This window comes from Malaclemys terrapin, chromosome 2, assembly GCF_027887155.1.
Source record: "Malaclemys terrapin pileata isolate rMalTer1 chromosome 2, rMalTer1.hap1, whole genome shotgun sequence".
Lineage (NCBI taxonomy): Eukaryota > Metazoa > Chordata > Testudines > Emydidae > Malaclemys > Malaclemys terrapin.
The window spans coordinates 229,426,284-229,450,951 of NC_071506.1; the positions used below are offsets into that span (position 1 = coordinate 229,426,284).

Below are 24,668 nucleotides of genomic sequence, written 5' to 3' on the forward strand. Positions count from 1 at the left end.
AACTTACCGCGGTGCAGACGCGGCAGGAAGTCTCCCCCCGTCGATGCCGCGTACTCCTCTCGGCGAGCTGGAGTACCGGCGCCGACTGTGAGCACTTCTGGGATCGATCCAGACGCGATAAATCGATCCCAGAACATCGATGGCGTGCCGCCGGACCAGACGGTAAGTGAAGACTAGGCTGAAGTTCCCTCTCTAGCCTAATATCTATGAGCAGCACTTCCATTAGTACCTCATCAACATAGAAATAACAGTAGGCCCTTTCCATGTAGTCTAGAATAATATGGGGAAATACATGTTTTAGAATCACATACAGATTTAAAAATCACTATTTATACAAAAAGTAAAATTCATATCAGACAGGTTAAACCCCATCCTTCAGGGACTCTGTGTTCAGTGGCAATATTTAGCCTTTTGAAGATATAGTCTGTTTGTGAGGCTATTTTAATGTTTTTATTGACTTCTGGAATACAGAAAGAAAAAGGAAAAACAGTGCTTGGTAATTTTTCAATGGAATTTTCTAATCTTAAAATATGGTAAATGATTAACATGAATCTCGGGGAGTATGGTAAATAACATTTCAGGAAAAGAGTTTCAGGTGTGAAGCTTTTTTGGTTTGGTTTTGCAACCTCTGAACTTAGAATAGTTAATTAAGAAATATCCTCTTCAATATGTGGTACACAAAACAATAGACAGTGCCTGCAATCGATGAATTGCCTAAGCATAAATTCAGAAAGATCAGCTAAGGTATAGAACTTTTGTAAGTGTATGGCTTAAAATTATTGAATACACTACTACATCTTATAACACAATACGGTATGGTCGGTTCCTTTTATTGTTCTGTGAAGTTATGAGTTCAGGATTTGTGCTTTTGTTGCAGCAATTTTTGACCTTGAACACACCAAAGAGCAGGCAGTTCCTGTGTTCTATTTTAGGTTTTTAGAATCCTCTTCTCCATAAAGTCAATTAGGAGGTTTGTCATTGCTTTCAAAGGGAGAAGGATCACACTCCTGAATGCATGACTTGACAAGTAAGTGAAGGAACAGATTACAGAATTATTTTTTTTAATTGTATTTATTGCTAATGTTGAGGCCAAAATTTAAAAACAAAAGCAAAAAAAAAAAAAAAAAAACCCTAAGTTGTGCGCACAAAATATGCAGACTCATACACCCATTGTAATCATATGTGCAAACACATTTTTACATGCAATTTTCCTGTTGTGCTTGCAAATTTCATTTGTTCATTCCTATGTTTTGCAGGTACAGTTTAAAGAACAGGAGTACTTATGGCACCTTAGAGACTAAAATTTATTTGAGCATAAGCTTTCGTGGGCTACAGCCCACTTCATCGGATGCATAGACTGGAACATACAGCAAGAAGATATTTTATTCATACAGAGAACACGGAAAGGTGGAAGTAGCCATACCAACTGTAAGAGGCAAATCAATTGAGATGAGCTATCATCAGCAGGAGAAAAGAAAAAAAAAAACTTTGAAGTGATAATTGAGATGACCTATAGAAGGTGTGAGGATACTTAACATGGGGAAATGGATTCAATTAGTGTAATGACCCAACCATTAGGTGTCCAATGGGGGAAAACAGACAATACATTGCTAGACTTTAAACAGTTAATTAGTGTTTTAATGTTTCAAAACCATTCCACAGCACTTCCAAGGCAAAATGAAAATTTACAGTTGTTTAGATTGGAAGAGCACACTTAGTTATGTCATGAGCTTTGTTTGAGCAAAAGCTATTCGGTGTCATTCTTGCCAAACTTTAAATCCCTGATAGACTTCATATTTCCTGGGCGGGGGGGGGGGGGGGGGGGGGGGCGGTGGAGGAGTGTGGGGGTCTCTATACAAGCACAGTGTTTTCCCTGAAACTTACTAAGCTCTCCATTAAGGGTCATGGAGTGACAAGGAATTCCCATCCCACAGAAATGTGCTTTTGTCGCAAAACTCTATCAGTCTGAAAAGCTGAAAATGGGAATGAAACCAGGTGTCAAGTACAGCAGAAATGTACATGACTCACCCCAGTTCACCAGCACAGATATCTGTATACTGGAGGGATTCACTCTGGGAGAGGGGACCTGCTTGGTTGAATCAGTTACTCCTCTAGGTGCTCTCACTTGACCCAGATACACCCATTTTTGCAATGGCACTGGCCAGCCACCATAAAAATGGACAAAATTATCCTGAATTTTCAAGTAGTGTCAGAATATACTGAAGGGGGAGGGAGGGAGGGAAGAGCCACTGTTCTTAGTAGGATAACTGCTATGAATTTTAGAGACAATAAGGCCTTGGCTACACTGGCAATTCACAGCGCTGCACTTGCTGCGCTCAGGGGTGTGAAAAAACACCCCCCCTGAGCGCAGCGAGTGCAGCGCTGTAAAGCGCCAGTGTAATCAGCGCCTGCAGTGCTGCACGCTCGCTCGCAGCGCTGCAAGTTATTCCCCTCGGAGAGGTGGAGTACTACGAGTGTAGCCAAGGCCTGAGAATCCTTGAGCCCTACCATTGCTACCACCTCTGCAATAAGAAGTTTGCTGCAGCTTAATCAACTCTTTAAGGAACCCACCCCACCCCAATGCAGCTACCCAATCCCAGCCCTCAGGGCTGGCTCCAGGCACCAGCGCAGCACGCAGGTGCCTGGGGCGGCCAACGGAAAGGGGCAGTATGTCCTGCTCTTCAGTGGCAATTCGGTGGCAGATCCCTCAGTCTCTCTCGGAGGGAAGGACCTGCCGCCGAATTGCCGCTGAAGAATGAACCCGATCGTGGTTTTTTTTTTCCTCCCCGCTTGGGGAGGCAAAAACACTGGAGCCGGCCCTACCAGCCCTGCCTAGAGATGGTGTTGGACTCCACCCTAACTCTGAGCTGGAAGGGATGTTTGGGAGCCATTGACAACACAGAGAGCCCCATCCCAGCTTAGTGGAAGAAGAGAATAGGTTCCCAAATAACTGAAAGTCTAGGCAAGACTTCTGTCAGTTGACATGTGAAACAGAACAGAGTACAGGCAAAAGTAACCCTTTCCCTATACTGATTGGGGTACTACCGCTCTAACATGGCAGTAATCATGGCTGCCATAACCTGGTAAGGGAGGAACCAAGATTTGTGGAGGACTACTGCTTGAGAGGAGAATGGGAATTCACTCCTTCACCCCCTTGGCTCTACAAACCCCAATGGATTCCTTGTACCAGGTCCCAATGTCCTCGATATTGCCTGACTGATACATGCCACGGTGAGGGGCTGTTTTACCTTTCATTATTGTGTGAAGCAAAGTCAGGCTGTTGTTTTACGTTTGCCCTCATCTATTTTCAAATCTGTCCTTTTCCCAATACTACTGTAAAATATACAGCTATTAAAATTACTGGGCACAAATTAAACCATGAGCCTCCATTTAGGCTTGATAATCAATAAATAACTGAAGAACCATCTATTGTACTGGCTATTATAATACACATGTTTTAGTCCAACAGGAAATTGTTTATGATTTGATTTAACAGTGTGGAAGAGAGAGAGAGAGAGAGAGAGAGAGAAGGAAGAATTATTCATTAGCGGAGCTGAACTTTCCTGAAATCCTTTTTTGTTCTACAGTGACCTTAAACTAACCTACTTTGTCCGCTGTACTAGCCCAGCGTGTCCTTTTTAAGTATTACAATACTATTCCCATTATCAATATAGACAAGTATTTAAAATGTGTATGCTGGTTTCAAGTCAACAAGATCATCTTTTACATATTCCGTTGGACAAAAGTGAGCAAAAAGGTAATAACATTTTCATTCCAGTGAACAAGCTTTACAGTTTGAGTTCTGGTGTTCTCTCATCAGGTCATTTGTGCTAGTCCAGCACAATGTACTGTAATTGTTCATTGTTAAATAATTTTATTTCTGAAGTTGCCAAGATGATAGAAAATGTAAAGTAATTTATAAAAGAAACAAATTACAGCAACTAAAAGAAGTTTATTCCACTAGTATTACCAAAAACACTTACCATTCTTATGGAAAATGAACATAAAAACATAGAAGTATTTCTCTCATAGCACCACCTACCATATGTCCGTGCTAGAGTACTTATATATTTTATTGATGTACCAGAATCAGGCAGAAAACACACATATCCTGATGGACATCAGCAGGCAATGCAGTGGGCTAGATTCAAAGATGTTGTGGGAGAGAGGATCTTGTTTTTAAGGCACTAGATGTTCTTAATTCCTGGCTCTGTCACAGATTTCCTATGCAAATTGCAGTGTTAGTTCCCCATGTAATACTTTCCCCACCTAAGAGGAGGTGGGAGGCAGTATTGGGAGGTGCTCAGTTTCAACAGTGATAGGCAAGAAAGAGAAATACTAGTAAATAGGTGTGTTTCAGAGTATTTTACATATGGAGTCCAAAGGTTTTAAATTAAAATAAGGGGTGGCATACTTTAAAATTTACAGTTTTCTGTTAGTTGCTTTTCTGCTAACTCTGCTCTTTCAACACCTCAGCATACGACGTCTATTCACTTTTTAATTTGTCCCATTGTGCACGTACATATATACACAATTTACTACAGAAGCGAGATGTGCTATATATCACTTTTCAGTAATGAGTGGATCTTTCAGCATAAAGAAAGTTATAGCAACCAAGTTATAAAGACCTGAAAATGGGGTGTGATGGTGCACCCCATAAGGCTTCATGGAAATATTCTTATGAATGTATATATACACGACAAAACTGGAATATGTTTTATGCTACATATGCCATGCAACATATCTCTGTAAAAGTTATGATCTACTGAATCTATTCATCCTATTTGTATGCATATGTCATTGTTGTATTCAAAGTTATGAATATTGGCTGTGTACTTGCAAGTATTTGGTCAGCTTCTTGAGAAAGGAATGTGCAAATTAAGTGCCCAATCAAGAAACACTTAAAGGACAATGAATCTTGGGAAGCTCCAATCCATATAAGAAGTCTACCTGAGGACATTCAGGGTAGCATGTAAACAGTGGCTGCTGCCTGTAAAAACTGAGTCATGCATGGACATGTGAGTTCCTCATGTGACTCCAAAACTCCATCTTGGAGCTGGACTTTGCATAGGAGAGAGGAGGGGGTCTCCATCCACAAGCGAAAGTCTATTTAAACCCCTGGGAGACTCCTCTATTTGGTCTTCAGCTGGCTCAAGAGATAGCCTCTCCATCCCCAAGGATACCTGAAAGAAACTCAGACTTGCATGTTTTATTTTATTTTACTTAGTAATTCACTTTGTTCTGTCTGTTACTACTTGGAACCACTTAAATTCGGCTTTCTGTATTTAATAAAATCACTTTTTACTTATTAATTAACCCAGAGTATGTACTAATACCTGGGGGGCAGGGGGCAAACAGCTGTGCACATCTCTCTATCAGTATTATAGAGGGCGAACAATTTATAAGTTTACCCTGTATACGTTTTATACAAGGTTTGGACCCCACTGGGAGTTGGGAATCCGAGTGTTAAAGCTAGGAACACTTCATAAGTTGCTTTCAGTTAAGTCTGCAGCTTTGGGGCACGTGGGTCATACCCTGGGTCTGTGTTGGAGCAGACTTGCGTGTCTGGCTCAACAAGACAGGGTGCTGGAGTCCCAAGCTGGCAGGGAAAGCAGGGGCAGAAATAGTCTTGGCACATCAGTTGGCAGCCCTAAGGAGGTTTCTGTGATCCAGCCCGTCACATGGGGTTTATTAAAAACTCATTCTGTATTTTCACACCAGGGTCCCAGATTTGATTCCTAGTTCTGATCTTTACTTTACCAAAACAAATAGCTGCCAACAGCCTTCATCTCCTTAGGATACAGGTATCTTAAGTCATTCAACAGTGATCCCCTCAGCCAATTAAGCAACAATTCTGTTGTGTAGAGGAATATAGGCACCACAAATGGATGCGGTCTGAAGGGAAATCAGTCAAATGACTGGAAGGAAGGTGGCCATAACATGGGGTTTTGAGGACAAACTATAAAGCAAAAGGGGGACAGAGATATGGAGGACCTTCAGCGATTGGAGGGAATGTTAAGAGGAGACTCCTCCTCCTCTTCATGAACAGAAAATGGAACATACTGGTACTTATTTTAATTACACTTGTACTAAAGCATAACATGCAGCTATACTTATACAAAAGGTACAAAAGCAATGTGCCAAAAACTTCGGGTATTTTAAAGCTTTGAGTCCAATCCTGCAAGGCAATGAGCATCCTTACTCCCAAAGAAAGCAAGGGGAATAGAAAGTACTTTGAAAATTTGAAAAATCCACCCCCTAGAAGTAACACTCTATTGCCTGCAGCAAGGGCACATTCCTTACCTGAGCCACTAATTAAAGAAAATTAAAGAGGAGGGAAAACGGCACAGTCTCTAGATTTTTTTTAATAGTTATAAATTATTCTTACTAGTCATACGCAAAAGTAATGAGTAATAGCAGGCAGAAATTACTTCAGACCCATAACAATGAAGCAATGGAAAACGCAAAAACATCTGAAGAGAATACTCAATTATCAACTTTGCAAATACTTGAACTTAGGCAAACATAAAAGTTGTTTCTTGGCAGCTTGCTGGTGCTGTAAATTCCTATCCTCCTGAAACGCTTATATTTTGCTCAAGGGGTTATTCTTATTTTGCCACCAGAACAAGAGAGAATCCTGAATGGCTGGCAAGGAGTTTACTTTTCTTCCCGAAAGGTTCCATTACAATGGACAGTACACTAATTCATTAGAGATGTTCTTCCTTCTCAAAAGACCGCACAAAATAGCCAAGTCCGTTTATACTAACAATCAACTTCAATACTGAACTGCCAGAAATGGAATGATTTTAATTAATAACATTCAAGCAGCTTAGAACAGAATAATAAGGCATATTCTATTTTGTTCATCACAACTTATGCCTGTTCTAAGCAGATGGGAAGGAGGCATTGAGTCTTTTAATTAGGCTGGAGAGAAATCGGAAGTTAGGACAAGAGCTTTGACTTTAGAGTTGGCTGGGAAGGGAGATATATAATTTGGAATGGAGCCTCTTAGATGTTAGAAGTTTGATAAGAGTCCAGTTTAAAAAAAAATCACTTTTCCCTCCAGTATTTTATTTTCAAAGCATTAGGCTTGATAAGCCAGGTTTACGTCAAAGCATCTGGACTACCAGCCTCCAGTACAAGCACAGAGTATTTTCCATACATGGGGCTTCTGATTTTAGGTTTTAACCAAAAAACACTGATAAAAAAAACTGATAAAACACCCTCAAAATAAATAAATAAATAAATAAATAACCCATGCCGAAATTGGTGTTTATCCAATAAACAACAGAAATATACCAGAAAGTACTCAGGCTGTGCTGATTTCACCCCTTTCCAGTGCAGTTTGTTTATTCAGGCGCTACCTACTCTCCCTGTCTTTCATCTAAGGGGTTGTCTACACAGAGGATGTGATTTCCAAAGCACATTAACTTGTCATGCATAAATTCATCCCTGTAGACCTTGCTGATGCACACTAAAGGTTCCCTAGTGTGCTTTAACATAACATGTTACAGTACAGCAATACAGTATAGTACATATATATACCAAGGGAAAGTCCCCCAAACACCCCAGTTTGTGGACACCTTCACAGAACTCAAAAATTGCTAAAATATACCACCTCCCCAATTAAATTAACTCACCCCCGCAAACCAGAAGCCATACCCATATAACACTATTAAGCATATTATATGGCTTTGGGTCTTTAATGTTTGTACAAGTGCTTTGGAGATAAGATATACAATGGTCACAATATTTATATAGATTATTTGATCTTAAATACTAGTGTGGAGCAGCTTTTAAGGTGTATATCCATCATGCAAAAATATCCCATGTTTGTGACCTCAGTTATTTTTCTGCATTGTGGGTTTAACATTTGTGAGCCTAGTTTAGTGCTCAAGAAAGGAAATAAGTCTCCATTCACTATAATGGAGTTAGAATCAACTATGCTAATGATTAATTTGGCCTCGTGACTGTAGTCTCAAAAAAATGCTAGCAGCCATCAAATAAATATTTTCAGCTTACGCAATCTAATTATACTGTCATATGCTTCCTCCCTCAAAGAGTGCTCAATATCTGATAATTAGCATATTAAAGGGGATTATTCACATTTTGATTTTTAAGTTTTAAATTTCTATTGTTTGTGGCTTTATATTTTGTTATATTTGTGCTTATTTCTGGTACTGATGTGTTTTCATCTCAGGAGTCGTCTTTGTGAAGGGTGTTCCTAATATTCTTATCTTAATTCCTCTCTTTAGGGATTTGTTTGTAAAATATTTCAAGCATCCAAGCCCTTTGTTAATTCAAAGGCAGATTATAATATTCATTGATTCCATGTGTTAGTCACCTTTGTTGAATGGCTGAGCAGGTCAGGGTTTATTTGATGCAGATTTTCTTAATTTTGTTAAACATTCTGATAAAGAGCACACTGCAACATTTTACTTGTGCTCTGGAGAGGATGTTTGACCTGGATTCTATTCTAATGACGAGAGCCATCCATTTCAGATCCATTGATTGGTAGAGTACGATTGTCATTTCTAACAGAGGCCATGGGACTGCAGCTCAACCTTTTTGCAGCTATTACTCCAGTCCAGCCTAAGGACCAGAAAAGCAACCACTGTCCCTTGGAAACCTGTAAGGGTATTCCTGGCCAGTGCAATCCACAGCTTCCATTTAATGCTCCCTTCCACAATGGCATGTTAGTTACATGCAGCTAATCTCAATGGCGCATAAGGAGTACAGAGGGCCCCCTTCAATAGACACACAGCTTACACCCTACTCCATTCCAGAACAAATCAATCATAAGGCTTCTGTAGTGTGAAGCGTTGTGCATGGGCCCTCCTCAAAGGTGCTAGTTTCCTTCCTCATGAACAAGCAACAGAAAGAACATAAAAAGAACAGGAGTACTTGTGGCACCTTAGAGACTAACAAATTTATTAGAGCATAAGAAAGAACATAGAAACTAAGAGAGTGCATTAGCAGCCCATATGAAGTGGGTATCCTGAAATTGAAACAGTTTCAGCAATTCATGCCTTTGGTAAAAGGTATTTATCAGGCATAGTAGAAGGGGAATCATGAATAGGTGAGCAGAAAAAACAGAAGAACTACATGTCCTAGAGCACGGGTGAGAAACCTTTCAGAAGTGGTGTGCCGAGTCTTCATTTATTTACTCTAATTTAATGCCAGTAAATGCCAGTAATTCACTCGCATGCCAGTAATACATTTTAACGTTTTTTGAAGGTCTCTTTCTATAAGTCTATAATATATAACTAAACTATTGTTGTATGTAAAGTAAATAAGGTTTTTAAAATGTTTAAGAAGCTTCATTTAAAAATAAATTAAAATGCAGAGCCCCCCGGACCGGTGGCCCGGACCTGGGCAGTGTGAGTGCCACTGAAAATCAACTCGCATGCAGCCTTTGACACGCGTGCCATAGGTTGCCTACCCCTGTCCTAGAGTTTTTTTTTTCTCACTTAGGCTTGTTTCCCGGAGGAGGGTCAAGTCTCTTTCAGAAGAGGATCACCCAAGCAGGCTGAAGAAAAATGAAAAAAGGATTTTTCTTCTTGTTGGATTGTTTTCATTTAAGACTCAGGAAAAGCAGAGCTGTCTGAATATTGAGAATTCTATACAATACAGCTTTCACTGAGTCCTCAATGGAAATGAGCCAGCAAGAAAAAGAAATCAACAGGCAGGTCTGTCCACATGCTTAAAATAACTACCAAAATACACTATTTGCTTCATTTTTTTTCTTGAGGGACTCCTCCTTTTAAAATATATTTCCTTCATGAGGGGCTTGAATAGTTTTCCCTATACCTTAGAGAAGTAACACAATAACAAAGTAGGAAACATTCGGTGCTAGAACAAACAGACATGAGAATGAGATGTGATAAGACTGGCAAAACACCAAAGAAGCAGGAGAGAGAACACTTGACCATTATATTTGGAGTTAGAAATCATTCTATTGGGACGGACCAATAAACATCTGTCCATGCTATGATCAAAGGATCTTCCACTCTCCTACCCCTCCCAACCAGCCCTTCCACATGAAACTTGAAATAAAGAGACTATAAACTCCAACGATCAAAAGTTTTGTCAACCCTGGATGCTGCAGTGGCAGCCAGGGAACTGTTACTGAGTGCTCCAAATTAGAGATAAAGATTCCACACCATCCAACCCTTGCATGGGAAGTCAGGGTAAAGCCTACTTACTTAAGGTTAACACAGGGATCATAATCTAGGTATTTCTAAGGCTCCCACCAAGACCAAAGTATATGAATTCCAACAAATGAGCCACTGCTGGGATTTAAACCTGCAATCTCTTGTTAATCTTTACCAACTATTCCTCAGAATTTAGCTCTTTGAAAAGTTTCATATATGTACTTAACTGACAAACTGTAGAATTATTGTTCTATATAGTTTGTCAACAAGATGAATTAACTGATCCTGTGTCTCTATAGAAGTCAATAGCATTAGCTAGCTGATTAACATGGCCCAGTATAGCAATGTCTTGTATTTACCTTTTATTCTGTTCAGTGGTTTACTCAATAAAGAGGTATTTCTTTTTTTAGTATTTTATAAGCCCAGGATCTGTGTAAATTGCTACTTGGCAAATTTCATTTGGCAAAAGTTTCATTCTCGTGTCAGGTATTTGTTTTATTTGGCTTAACAGAACTGCAATTTCCTTTGGTAAAAATTTCTGAACAAGAGATCCTTTGTCATTGGCAGGAAAACTAATCTTTTATCTGTGCTTAGAGGACATTTAGTGAGACGTGCAATTTTGCAGTATTTTCTCAGATTTTATTTTGTGCTCCAACCTTAATCCAAATGAAGGATCAAATTCTACCTTCATTTACACACCCATGCAACTCCCCATGTCACAGACTTCCATGGGTATAAGTGAAGGTAGAATTTGGTGCTATTTTTAATGCAACTGTTAAGTAGAATTACAAGCTAATTGTAATTAGTTAAAAATATACCATTTTATTCTATTTATCAATAATACAGGACACATATGTCAACAAGAATGAGTGAAATTCTGTGTTTTAAATTATATATCTCTATGCAAGCATGTTTCTTTTTCTCTTTCGCAGGTGCAATACAGCAAATACACTGGTCTGGATTGTCGCCTCCATACACCAGCTCTGCAAACAGACAAAAGCCACAAACCAGAGGATCTCCTCACAGGGAATACCCCCATTGGAATAGGGCTGTATGGCAGGATGGAAGCAAGAAAAATGATCTTCTACCACACCTGACATAGGGGTATATCAGGGAGGCAGCAAAGAGGCATGGCTGCTCCAATTATTCTTACTGCTGGATATCTCCATAGGGAGCTGTTGCAGCACAGTGAGAGTTAGGGCAGGGATGCAAAGAATTAAATAGTGCAAAGATGCCTTAGTCACCCTAGCCACTCCCTCAAACCCAGCCTATGTTGAACTCAGCTCAATCATAAGTCAAAACATCAGGGCCAACATGCTCATTCATATTGTGTAGAGGATACCAAATACGGGATGTCATTGTTTCATAAGAAACTTCATATTAAACGTTTCAGAGTAGCAGCCGTGTTAGTCTGTATCCGCAAAAAGAACAGGAGTACTTGTGGCACCTTAGAGACTAACAAATTTATTAGAGCATAAGCTTTCGTGGGCTACAGCCCACTTCTTCAGATGCATAGCCAACAAAAGCTTATGCTCTAAGGTGCCACAAGTACTCCTGTTCTTTTTTCATATTAAACTTTTTTCTCATTGACGTTTAGTTTGGTTCATTTTTAATTAAAAAAACAAAGCCAAAAACAAAAACAAAAACAAAAAAAACACACCATGGAAGTTAACTGAAGTTATTCCATTGTTATGTCATTTAATAGTACTGAGCAAATCTTATTGAGTTAGATATTAGCTTGTTACATATTCAACAATTAAGGCTAAGATGCTGTCCCCATCATAAATCTTATTTTATATGATTATAATTTGGACATTTTAATTAACTCCAGGCTGAAACTTGGCATATAATTTTAATATATAAGAGTACATTTGCACTGTACAAAATTACTAAAATTGGTTAAACCCTTTCTAGTGCAGGAGGTTAAAAAGGGGGGGGGGGATTAATTTAATGAATAAATTGCTTTATGACTTTAGAGCCATTTGCATGCCTGGCCCTCAGTCTGCATGCAGGACCCCTATTGAAGTAAATGGAACTTCTGCATATCAGTGCCCCATAGCCTGCACTTTTGGGCTAATGCTTGTTTGTAATACCACCTGTATAAAGTGTGTAAGGAATTTAAGTTCTCTCTCAACATTAATGTCCCTTTTTCTTTCTTTTTTTGAGGGGTTGGGGGGAAGTATGAGGGGAGGAAACAATCACCCTTCACTTTGATCAGATCCTGGCCCAGCACTGGGCTGAACAGTATTGATGAAACAGTTAATGTTTGCATTCTGACTATAAACGGTACCTTTGCTCCATCATTTAGCGCTACAATGACCTGCATTATCCATACTGAAAACAGCACATAGGAATAACACACTGAAAGTGCAAACAGAGGGTGGCACCATTAAACTCTTTAAGGGAGTTTCTCTCTCCCCTTAACCTTATGGCTGATCCCATGGCAACGTTGCTCCTCCTGCAGTTTTCTATAGAAAGTCGATTCAACATCAGGGACAGAAATTGGGTAAAATGGGCCAGAGGCACCTGGCCTCAACGGAGGAGCCCGTTCCAAAGGCACACGGGGAAGGATCCTGCAGGATTAATTTATCTGTGTTTCAATCTACAACCCTCCAGCTGTCAAGTGCAAGTTTCCCAAGCCTTATGGCTACTGCGGGCAGTTTCTATTAGCCAGGCGCCACTTTCTCCAAACCGGCCCGGCAACTGCTCACCTGCACTTGGGCGCCCCATTCAACCCACTCACGAGAATGCAAAAAACCGGCCCAAAACAAAGCCCGGCAACTTACGGCGCTGGCACAGCCCCGGCACAGCTGCGAGCACACGGGCTGCCCGCAGCATGGGGCCAGGCCCTCGTTGGCATTTCTGCAGAGAGACGATTCCAGCAGTAAGAAAAGCCAGGAGTGGGATCCACATAATGCGAAGCAGACGGCACCTCTCCCTGTCCTGGCGGCCAAGTCTCGGCTGAGCGGCTCGCTCGCTCTCAGCCCCGCCGAGGGCTCGGGCGGCTGCGGAGGAGGAGGAGGAGGAGGAGAAGCAGGAGGAGGGGCGCACCCTTCGCAGGTAGGAGGCAGGGCAGGGGCAGCGTGCGGCGCCGCATGTCAGGGGGAGCGTAGGGACCCCCGAGCCCAGCGCAAAGCCACTTGGCGGCAGCAGGAGCCAGGTCCTTTCCGCGCAGGGACGGCGGGCGCCTCCATCCGCCCCCAGCCCGGCTCACAAAGGGCTTTTGTCTCCCTCTGCCCGGCGGTGGGGGAGGCACTTGGCAAAGCCCCAGAAGCAAGGCGTTAAGCTGCCCCCCAACTCACTGCACCACCGTCGCTCGGGGCCCGGCCCGCCAGGTGGGCTCTGCCGGGGCAGGGTCGGTGGCCCCGGGCTGCCCCTCCCCGGGAGCGGAGAAGACTCCACGCGCGGGGGCTGCCGTTTCCCCAGCCGGCGTGCGCGGCTCGCGGGGTCCCGCGTTGCTAGGAGACCACCAGCGGCAGGGCAGGCTCCAAGCCCGTCCGGCTATGGGGCGCTGAGCTCCGGCTGCGGCGCGCGGGGCGGGGCGAGGCGGCAAGTCTCCGCCCCCCGCCCGCTCCCTTTGTTGCGTTGAGCTGCAGAATCCCGGCGTCCCCCCCCCCCCCCCACCCCACCCGCCAGCTCCGTCTTCGGCGGTGCTGCCTTCAGTGCCTCGCTCCAGCGGGGCCGAGCGGGCGCCTGCCTTGGCACGGCGTCCCTAGTCTTCAGGAGCCTCGCCCCCCGTTCCCCCAGCCCCGCCATCCCTCGGCCATTGCACCCCCCGACTCCCATGCACCCCCACCATCCGGAGTCCTCCACCCCCCTGCACCTCCGCGCCACGGCACCTCCCCCTTCAGCCCTCCCGCATCCGTCCCCACCACGGCACCTCCTCCCTTCGCCCCACGGCACCTCCCCCTTCAGCCCCGCACCCGTCCCCCTGCACCACCTCCCCCTAGCCCCATTTTGGCTTTCCCACCCGGCACCCCTCCCCTCGCCCCCCTCCAGCACTTCCTCCCCTAGCCCCTTGGTCCCCTGCTCCCATGCACCCTCCATCCGGAGTCCTCCATCCCTCTGCACCTCCTCCCCTCACCCCCCCCCCCGTCTTGCACCCATCCCATGCGTGTGAGGAGCTGCAGTTGTCTCTGCAACCCCAGGATCCTCCTAGCCTTCAGTCTGTGCAAAAATGGGAAGACAGCAGTACATCTCACCAGCCCCTGCATGGTAGGGCAGATCTGGCAGCAGTGGGTACCATGTTCACTGTAAGGTATCCCACCTAGAAGCATGAAGCCTGACCAGGGTATTTGTGCTGAATGTTGGCATCTGTCCTTGTACACCCGCACTCTTTCTGTCACCCCCACACCCACCTCTTTTGGATAATATGTTTGCTCCCATATCTCACCACATGTGCTGCCCAGTTGTAACTCCCAATTCTCCACCATTTGATTGCCTAGCTCCTTTTTCTCCTAGGATTAGGGTGACCAGACAGCAAGTATGAAAAGTCAGGCCAGAGGTGGGGGGTAATAGATGCCCATATAAGAAAAAACCCCGAATATCGGGACTGTCCCTGTAAAATCGGGACATCTGGTCACCCTGCCTAGAATGCCTTGTCCCCATTGGGAATGCCTGTGACCCTATGGGAATACCCTGGCCCTCTTCCATGCCACTCTGTGTTGGTTCTCTTTTAATACTTATTTTACTGTACATCAGATCAGGTAAAAACAAAAATATCTTAGTTTGTAACCCCTCCTTTATCTCCTCCTGTCACCCCTCTCAGGCAGTCTTCTAGTCTGGGTTTCCGCCCCCTCAGGCAAAGTAGGAGTGTTCAAAGGTTAACACTACTCCTGAGTGAGTTAGTAAGTGAGTGGAAAGTACCTTGCTTTCAAGCAAAAGTTAGGAAACTCCCTCCCTGTCCCCAGGTGCATTCTGTCACTTGTACCTATCACAATAACATCTCAAATCTGCTTAAGAAAATTTAACATTTAGTTTATTAAATCATTTATTTTGGGGCTCAGTTTTCAAAAGATTACAAGTTGCTTTGTTTACATCTGAGAGGACTGGGATTTGTGCATCTAATCAGCCACATTTGGAATTAGACAAGCATGGCACTTTTCAAACCATGTAGATACACATGCATATCCGTACAGCTTGTTCTGTATCAGTCAAAAGTTCAAGGGCCTATGAATACAGTCATGTTCTTTTGATTTTTGTCTGTCTTTCTTGATAATTTAGATTGTAGCTCTTCAGGGGCAGAGACTGTCTTTTACTTTGTATTTTTAAAGCGTGCCTAGCACAATTGGACCCCAGTCCTCATTGGGCCTCTAGGCACTACTATAATACAAATTAATAATAATCTAAACATTTACCATCACACTTAAGCTTCCGTTATTGTTGACCAGGCCTCAGTGGACATGTAGGACAGGATACTTATCCAGAAATGGCATCAAAGTTTGTCTGTGTTATTGATAACTGAAACATAATTCTTGACAAATTGACACCTAACAGTACTTTTCACGTCTAATGCCCTTAAAAATGTGAGGATCTCAAAGCTTTTTCAAGCAAGGCACTAAGCCTCACAACATTGTGAGATAAGGATATTTTATTATCCCCATTTTAGAAATTGGAGAAAGTAAAGCTTAAGTTAAATCGCTTGCCTAAGATCACAGAAGAAATCTGTGGAAGAGATGGAAATGCAACCAACATCTCCACTGCCAATCTGGTGTTTTAAAATGCTACACTATGATTCTGCCTCAACATTTCCCCCTTCCTAAAATTAATTTTGGGTACCAGACCTCAACCTGTGAAGGCCCTAATGTGGGATGCAAACAGACTCATAAATTATGGGAACAAAAATTATTCATTCAAGGACCTTAATGCAGCTGGGATCCATTCATTTGGCATAAAATAACTCTACAATTTCAGTTTTAGATGTAAATTATGTAAAACAATAAAAGTGAAGGACTGCCAAGTTTGTATGGAACCTATGTAATTTTGAGACTGAAATGAAGCATGTTGGGGACACCCTAAGCTTGGTTCACTCTTATCCACAATGTCTAAATCATTGTGTCAAGATACTCCAAATAAATCTGGAATATTTTAATTAGTTTGCAAGACCTAAAAAATCCTGCAATGGCAACCTGATTACAGGTGATCTGCATTATCAGAAACCTGTTCAAAGTTATCTGGGTGGCTAACATCTTTCTGAATGTAGTCTTGGAGTTTTTGTATACAAAGAAAAGCTTGTTTTCTACTTTCAAGTAAATATTGTAAGTCAGAAAGTTCCATTAGAAGGGAATATAACTTTGCAATTTTATTTGTTTGAGGATATCTCATAGAATTTTCACTCTTTGGGTCTCTAGCACAATATTGGCTGTGAACTCTTAACACTCTTCAGTTGTGGGAGGCCTGCATGTCCCGCCCCATCAGTATATGGAACATGTGAGTGGTACAGCCCACTGGTAACCTCATTTGTCAGTTTCTTTTTCAAGTAAAATAATGAAATACTCGCTTGGGTGCAGCTATAAAGACACAACCTACCACTTTAAAAGCAAGGTTTCTAAACTCAAAGGGGAGGTAGGTAAATGAAAATTTGTGTGATGGTCTCTGCAGACAAGGAGAATTACAAGGTAAGAAATCTCCCTTCAGGAGATTCTTGCTTTAAGGATTAGATAGTATGAGGAAAAGCAATACTACTCGCCAATTCAAGCAGTGATGAAGATACAGGGCCCTGCTAAACAAGCAACTGAAACGTTTTTGGTTGAACCAAGGAAGGGATCAAGTACCTCCAAACAGTATGAAAACTGAACTCAAAGAGCTTCAAGAATGCATTCCATAAAAAAGAAAAAAGTTCATAAAAAGCAAAAACAAGGGACATGCCAAAAGAAACAAAAGCTCTAAGGGACTGAGAAAGCTTGAACCCCTCTGCTTTGGAGATTGGCCTCTGTGCTCTTCATAATTAAGGCCCACAAATCTGCAGATATCCGCTTTATATCCATTGATATCCATGATGCAGATATCCACGGACCATTTTTGCGGCTTGCGGCTCGGATGCGGATAAAAATTCTGTATCGCACAGGACTCTATCCGTAATCCAAGTGAGTTTTGCCCCAGGGAAAGAATACCAACAATATTGCTTTATGAGCGTATACCACAAGGGTCACATAGCTACCTGTATCTGAACAGAATGAAAACATCTATAAGCATGACAGTGAAAACTGCTCTACATTGAATAGCAGGAACCATTTTGTGAACTTATATATCAGAGCGGTAACCGTGTTAGTCTGGATCTTTAAAAAGCAACAAAGAGTCGTGTGGCACCTTATAGACTAACAGATGTATTGGAGCATAAGCTTTCGTGGGTGAATACCCACTTTGTCAGACTATAATTATACAGTTATTCATCGCACTAATGAGAGATGGAAACACAGTTGTCTTTTTGACAGTGAGATCCAAGGAACTAGTCTCAGAAGAAACAAAGCTGGATAGACCACAAATGCCTTTAATTTAAGAAAAAAACCACAATCTTTTTAATGTCAAATTTGGGGAGAAGGACTTCACCAAAATGAACATATAGTTACTAATTAAACACTGAAAACATAGAATTGTGTGGATCAGCCACCAGAGCCTGAAGACCATTCGCTGTGCAGTCTGATGTCATTGTCACCAGGAAATTAGTAAGTCTAAGCACAACAATATTTTGTTTAGATGGATTTAAGAACTCACAGTTCAGGAGAGTTTTAAATATAGGTTTCCTTGTGTGAAATGGACAGCCAAGGGCTACAGAAACACTGGTCCACCTTCCATTTAGGTCCAGAGATGCCAATATATCTACCCCATAAATAAAGTATGCAATTTGTCTGAAAACTAGGCAAATGAAAGATGATCAAGCAGTTCATGCGGACCAGTTAAGGAGACCCAAAGGACCTGTGAGTACAACACCATAAACCTTCACCTGAACTATAAATATTTTTGGCAGACTTCTTCCAAGAAATAAACATCTGAGACACCTTCTCAGAAACACCATGCCTCCCAGAACTCTGCATTACAAAGGGAGTGTTCCCAGGATGGGATGGAGCTAATGCCAAAGGTTTGTCCTTTTATCTTAGGCCTGGTCTACACTAGGCGTTTATGTCGAAGTTAGCGCCGTTACATCGAATTAACCCTGCACCCGTCCACACCGCAAAGGTATTTAGTTCGACATAGAGGTCTCTTTAATTCGACTTCTGTACTCCTCCCCGACGAGGGGAGTAGCGCTAAATTCGACATGGCCATGTCGAATTACGCTAGGTGTGGATGGAAATCGACGCTAATAGCTCCGGGAGCTATCCCACAGTGCACCACTCTGTTGACGCTCTGGACAGCAGTACGAGCTCGGATGCTCTGAACTGCCACACAGGAAAAGCCCCGGGAAAATTTGAATTTGAATTCCTTTTCCTGTCTGGCCAGTTTGAATCTCATTTCCTGTCTGGACATCGTGGCGAGCTCAGCAGCACTGGCAACGATGCAGAGCTCTCCAGCAGTGATGGCCGTGCAATCTCAGAATAGAAAGAGGGCCCCAGCATGGACTGATCGGGAAGTCTTGGATCTCATCGCTGTGTGGGGCGATGAGTCCGTGCTTTCCGAGCTGCGATCCAAAAGACGGAATGCAAAGATCTACGAGAAGATCTCTAAAGACATGGCAGAGAGAGGATACAGCCGGGATGTAACGCAGTGCCGCGTGAAAATCAAGGAGCTGAGACAAGGCTACCAGAAGACCAAAGAGGCAAACGGACGCTCCGGATCCCATCCCCAGACATCCCGTTTCTACGAGGCACTGCATTCCATCCTCGGTGCGGCCGCCACCACTACCCCACCAGTGACCGTGGACTCTGAGGATGGGATAGTGTCCACGGCTGGATCCTCGGACATGTTAGCGGACGGGGAAGATGAGGAAGGAGATGAGGAGGACGAGGCAGTCGACAGCGCTCACAACGCTGATTTCCCCGACAGCCAGGATCTCTTCATCACCCTTACAGAGATCCCCTACCAACCCTCCCCAGCCGTTACCCCGGACACAGAATCTGGGGAAGGATCAGCCAGTAAGTGTTGTAAAAATCTAAACATTTATTTGTAACAGAACAGGAATATTAACAATTTAAAAAATGGGTTTCTCATGATTAGTTTGATTAGCTTAACGGTTCAGTCATGGGCAGTGCAACTATTGAAAAAAAATCTAGCAATGTCCGGTTTTGCATGATTGTCCTGCCCAAGCCGCTCTACTGGTTAGTCACTGCTACAGCAGCTACAGTAAAATGCGGTCTATATGTCCGGGGATGGAGCAGAAATCCTCCTGTGACATCTCGAGGAAGCTCTCCTGGAGGTAATTGGAAATCCGCTGCATTAGGTTCTTGGGGAGAGCGGCCTTATTGGGTCCTCCGTAGTAGGACACGTTGCCACGCCACGAGACTATCAAGTACTCTGGAATCATTGCTCTGCACAGCATGGCGGCATACGGCCCTGGTCTTTGCAGGCTTTCCCGGAGCATTCTCTCTTTCTCGCTGTCAGAGATCCTCATGAGGGTGATGTCGCTCATGATGACCTGCTTTGAATGAGGTAGGGGAATGTTAGTGTTGGGACTGCTTTGCCGTTCCTTTACAGAACTGTAACCGCTGGTTTGCAGCCACGCGGTGGAGGCGGGAGAGGGGCAGCCGAAAGGGATCGTTCCCGGGGACAGCCGCGAGGGTGTGGGACAGGAGCAGACTTCCTGCTTGCCGAATTGCTGGCAGCAGGGACTGACATTGATTTCAATGTGAAATGAGGCCATTGCTAATATTAAAGTTTTAAGCTGCCACAAGTCTACGGCTTACCATGTCTGCCTGCAACAGAAATTCCGTTGTCCTGACACGGTTCTCAAATGTGCTGTGCAAGACCCCAGGCACTGAATGCGAAGGCCGAGAATTCGACCTTGTGCTGAGTGCGCATGTGAGAGGTGCTGTGCATGGTCTTGTTAACAGAGAAAGACTATGTTCTTTGTTCACAACTACGTTTATCTTTCTGAGGAATTCACTCCCTTTTTCCCATTCCCACAGCCCCATCTGCGACTGTCTCACAACCTAGCCTGTCATCACACTCCCAGAGGCTAGCGCGGATTAGGCATAAGAAGAAGAGGACACGGGAGGACATGTTCTCGGAGCTTATAGCCTGCTCCAGAGCCCAGGCAGCACAGCAGACCCAGTGGCGGGAGAACTTGACCCGAATGCACCAAGCCAACATGGATCGGGAGGAGAGGTGGCGTCAGGAAGACCAGCAGGCGACTCAAACCCTGCTTGGACTAATGAGGGAGCAAACGGACACGCTCCGGCGCCTTGTGGATGTTCTGCAGGAACGGAGGCAGGAGGACAGAGCCCCGCTGCAGTCCATCTCTAACCGCCCTCCCCCGCCACCAAGTCCCATACTCCCCTCACCCAAAGTGCACAGAAGGAGAGGCGGCAGAGTCCCTGCTAACTCTCACTCCACCCCTGCAGAGAGCTCGAGCAGCAGAAGGCTCTCATTCCCCAAAATTTGACAAGTTCTTTCCTTCCCGCCTGACACAAGCCCCCGTCCAAGTTTCACTTTCCCAGTTCCATGTTTGGTTGATAATAAAAAATACGTTTCTGTTAACTACTGTTTCCATCATGTTCTTTTGCAGGAGGGGGGGATAGGGGGTTGGTAATTCGACAGGACAGTCACCTTTGGCAGGGTATATAGTCGGGGGCAGGCACAGCAGCAGGGCACATACATAGTGCAGTGATGCAGTGACTAGTTACCCTGGTTAGTCTGGGAGGTTGTTTTCATGTTATGTGGTGGGGGGTGGGTTGCTCTGTGACTTTGTGGCAGGGGAGGGCAGTTACAGATCTTAAGCGGCGGTCCTTAGGCAGGATCACAGAGCCACACAGCAGGGGATCTGTAACCGTCCTCCCCCTGCCACAAAGTCACATAGACCCCCCCATACACACAGTCCCTATCAGGAGGGGTGACAGGCTCCGTTGAAACAACCATCCCACCGCAGCGGAGCCTGTCAATCCTTGAGTTTAGAAGCTGCATTCGCGCCACTACAGTACACCCGCTCCGCACCACAGTCTGCGTCCCAGTTTTAAAAAATTCCCGCGAATACAGTATTAAAGAAAACGGTGTGCTTTAACAAAGTAGAACTATTTTTATTTTGAAATGTGTGTTGGAAGTGGGGTGAAGGGGGTATGTAACTGGATAGGATAGTCAACATTAACTGGGCAAAGAAATGGGGCAGGTTTAGCTTCTCAATACACAAACTTTAAAGTCACAGGTTACCCTGCTCACTCAGGAACTTTGCTTTCAAAGCCTCCCGGATGCACAGCGCTTCCCGCTGGTCTCTTCTAATCGCCCGGCTGTCTGGCTGTGAGTAATCAGCAGCCAGGCTATTTTCCTCAACCTCCCACCCCGCCATAAAGGTCTCCCCCTTGCTCTCACAGAGATTGTGGAGCACACAGCAAGCTGCAATAACAATGGGGATATTGGTTTCGCTGAGATCACAGCGAGTCAGTAAGCTTCTCCATCTCCCCTTGAGACGGCCAAAAGCACACTCCACCACCATTCTGCACTTGCTCAGCCGGTAGTTGAAGAGTTCTTTTTCAGTGTCCAGGGCGCCAGTATAGGGCTTCATGAGCCAGGGCATTAGCGGGTAGGCTGGGTCCCCGAGGATGACTATAGGCATCTCCACATCCCCAAGAGTTATTTTGTGGTCCGGGAAGTAAATACCTTGCTGCAGCCGTCTAAACAGACCAGAGTTCCTGAAAACACGAGCGTCATGAACCTTGCCCGGCCATCCCACGTAGATGTTGGTAAAACGTCCCCTGTGGTCCACCAGTGCTTGCAGCACCATGGAAAAGTAGCCCTTTCTGTTAATGTACTGGCTGGCCTGGTGTTCCGGTGCCAGGATAGGGATGTGAGTTCCATCTATGGCCCCACCGCAGTTTGGGAATCCCATCGCTGCGAAGCCATCTATGATCGCCTCCACGTTTCCCAGGGTCACTACCTTTGGCAGCAGTACATCAACGATTGCCTTGGCTACTTGCATCACAACAACCCCCACGGTAGATTTGCCCACCCCAAACTGGTTCGCGACTGACCGGTAGCTGTCTGGCGTTGCAAGCTTCCACAGGGCTATGGCCACTCGCTTCTGGACAGTCAGGGCTGCTCGCATCCGGGTGTCATTGCGCTTCAGGGCAGGGGACAGCAACTCACAAAGTTCCAGGAAAGTTCCCTTCCGCATGCGAAAGTTTCGCAGCCACTGGGATTCATCCCAGACCTGCAGCACTATGCGGTCCCACCACTCAGTGCTTGTTTCCCGTGCCCAGAATCTCCTTTCCACGGCATCAACATGACCCATTGCCACCGTGATGTTCTCGGCGCTGGGTCCCCTGCTTTCTGAGAGGTCTGTGCTACTCTCAGACTTCAGGCCATCACCGCGTTGACGTAGCCTCCTCGCCTGACTTTTCTGCATCTGCCTCAGGGAAAGGTGTATGATAAGTTGCGAGGCGTTGAGAGCGGCCACAACTGCAGTGATGGTTGCAGCAGGCTCCATGCTCGCAGTGCTGTGGAGTCCACGCTGTCACTGACTAGAAAAGTGCGCGAACTGATTTCCCGCCGGCGCTTTCAGGGAGGGAGGGCGGGAGTGATGGACGGATGACGACAGTTACCCAAAAGCACCCTGGACACCTTTTTTTTACCCAGAAGGCATTTGCGGCTCCACCCAGAATTCCAATGGGCAGCGGGGACTCCGGGAACTGTGGGATAGCTGACCACAGTGCACCACTTCCAATGTCGACGCTTTCCCCATTAGTGTGGACTCACAAAGTCGAATTACTGTCCTTAGTGTGGACACACACGTTCGACTTTGCAATATCGATTCCAAAAATTCGATTTAAGTAAAATCGAACTACTCTCGTAGTGTAGACAAGGCCTTAGGGTATCCCCTTGCCATCTGCAACAGGATTAAGAACTATGGTCACTAGAACTTGAATTGCTGGCATAGCACTCCCACATATAGATATGGACAGTTCACTGAACCTGTAGACCTCATGCAACTCAAAGCATGCAGAGACATCATAACTGCATTATAAAATCTGACATGGTAGCAGAATAACCTAATATGTCTAAAAATCATGTCTGAAATTAACTCAATCCTGAGACTCAACATGCATCTATGGAACAGCAAGTCAGTCTCTGGTACAGAATAAATTATAGTAAAAATATTACATTTCATATGGTTATGGTTTTCAAATGCAAAATAATAGAAACAATTAAAAGTAATATAATTTAATATACCAAGAGCAACTGATCTACACATAAGCAACGTATGGCTTTGGAAATACAGTTGTACTTTATTTAAAATATGAAGATTAGGTTTTCATATATAATTTCAAACATAATGAAAGTTACACAAGTCGGCTTCATTAATATAGTGTTTACTTCATACACAATTAAAATAAATTTAAAAACTTCTAATATAGCTAAACTAAATTAATTCTACATTTTCTCCTGCTTCTCTACCTCTCCTATTTCTATACAACCTCACTATGAATTATTACTTTCTAAATAATAGTTTACTGTCTTTTTAGACTATGGTAATTAGTTTTACATTTTAGGCCTTCTCTTGCTCCCATTTACATTAATCTCAACAGGTCCTGGTCTTTTGCCATACAACTGTATAGAAGAGCCATATATTTGTCCGTTACATACAATCATACTTATTTTGCTTTTTTTATTCTATATTTGATTTAAAAGGCATCTTGTGAGTCAATTATATCAAAGAATAAAGAAAATCAGTGTGTTAACTTGTCTTCTTGCTCCACAAATGTGAAAAAGCTGAACTCTTCAAACTCAACAGCTGGTCTCATAGAATAGAGGTACCTGTAGCTTCTATATAAATAGCACTTCTCCACTGCCTGACAAACCTTATCTATCAACCCACAAGGATGTGCGCCTGTTGAAAGTTGTAGTTCTCTGTTTTAGTGATACAGACTACACAATACACCATTTTTCATGCCCATCATAATTATGCATATAATTTCAATTATCCTAATCCAATATGGTTAATATTTTTAATATGCTGCACATATTTGAAAAAAGCGGTGATACATTTCATTATAAGATGTAAACATTTTGCACATTGGCACTTATTTTTGATAGCATAACACTATTTGATAATAATTTCTAGTTTTAGAGGACAAAATGCTAGGTATTATTCATGAAAAGATACGTAAGTAACTAGGTCAGCATCACTGAACTTCAGAATGCACATGTGAGGAAAAGAAAGTAACTCTCTGTCAGGAAAAAGAGTCCTCCCAAAAAGACTGATTACCTCTTTGTAGGTGCACATGAAGACTCCTACTGACTTCAGTAGGCATGGGATCAGGCCTCAAATAAAACAAATCTTGCCCTGCTTCACAACCACAGTGATTTCCATAGGCTTGCATGAGTGCATATCTTGCAAAGATTTGATGTACTGTGTAGAAAATTATGGCTCTG

General features: G+C 43.8%; 1 protein-coding gene and 1 long non-coding RNA gene across 6 annotated transcripts in view; one reads left to right on the top strand and one right to left on the bottom strand.

Annotated features, from left to right (window-relative positions):
* Window positions 1-13,689, bottom strand: part of ITGB8 (integrin subunit beta 8) — an 81,355-nt gene extending 67,666 nt beyond the window's left edge. For 4 of the 5 annotated variants that reach the window (XR_008444029.1, XM_054020220.1, XM_054020219.1 and 1 more), the window contains exon 1: window positions 12,941-13,689. Coding sequence is in view for 4 of the 5 variants with exons in the window: in XM_054020220.1 (XP_053876195.1) it covers window positions 12,941-13,067 (127 nt within the window). In the remaining variant the exon portion in view is untranslated. The remainder of the gene's footprint in view (window positions 1-12,940) is intronic. The other variant, XM_054020221.1, reaches the window with a different exon arrangement.
* Window positions 13,690-19,138: 5,449 nt separating this feature from the next.
* On the top strand, window positions 19,139-20,392 carry LOC128830852 (uncharacterized). The gene is made up of 3 exons (XR_008443702.1): window positions 19,139-19,222; window positions 19,654-19,736; window positions 20,213-20,392. It is a non-coding gene; the product is annotated as an uncharacterized LOC128830852 (long non-coding RNA).
* The last annotated feature ends 4,276 nt before the right edge of the window (window positions 20,393-24,668 follow it).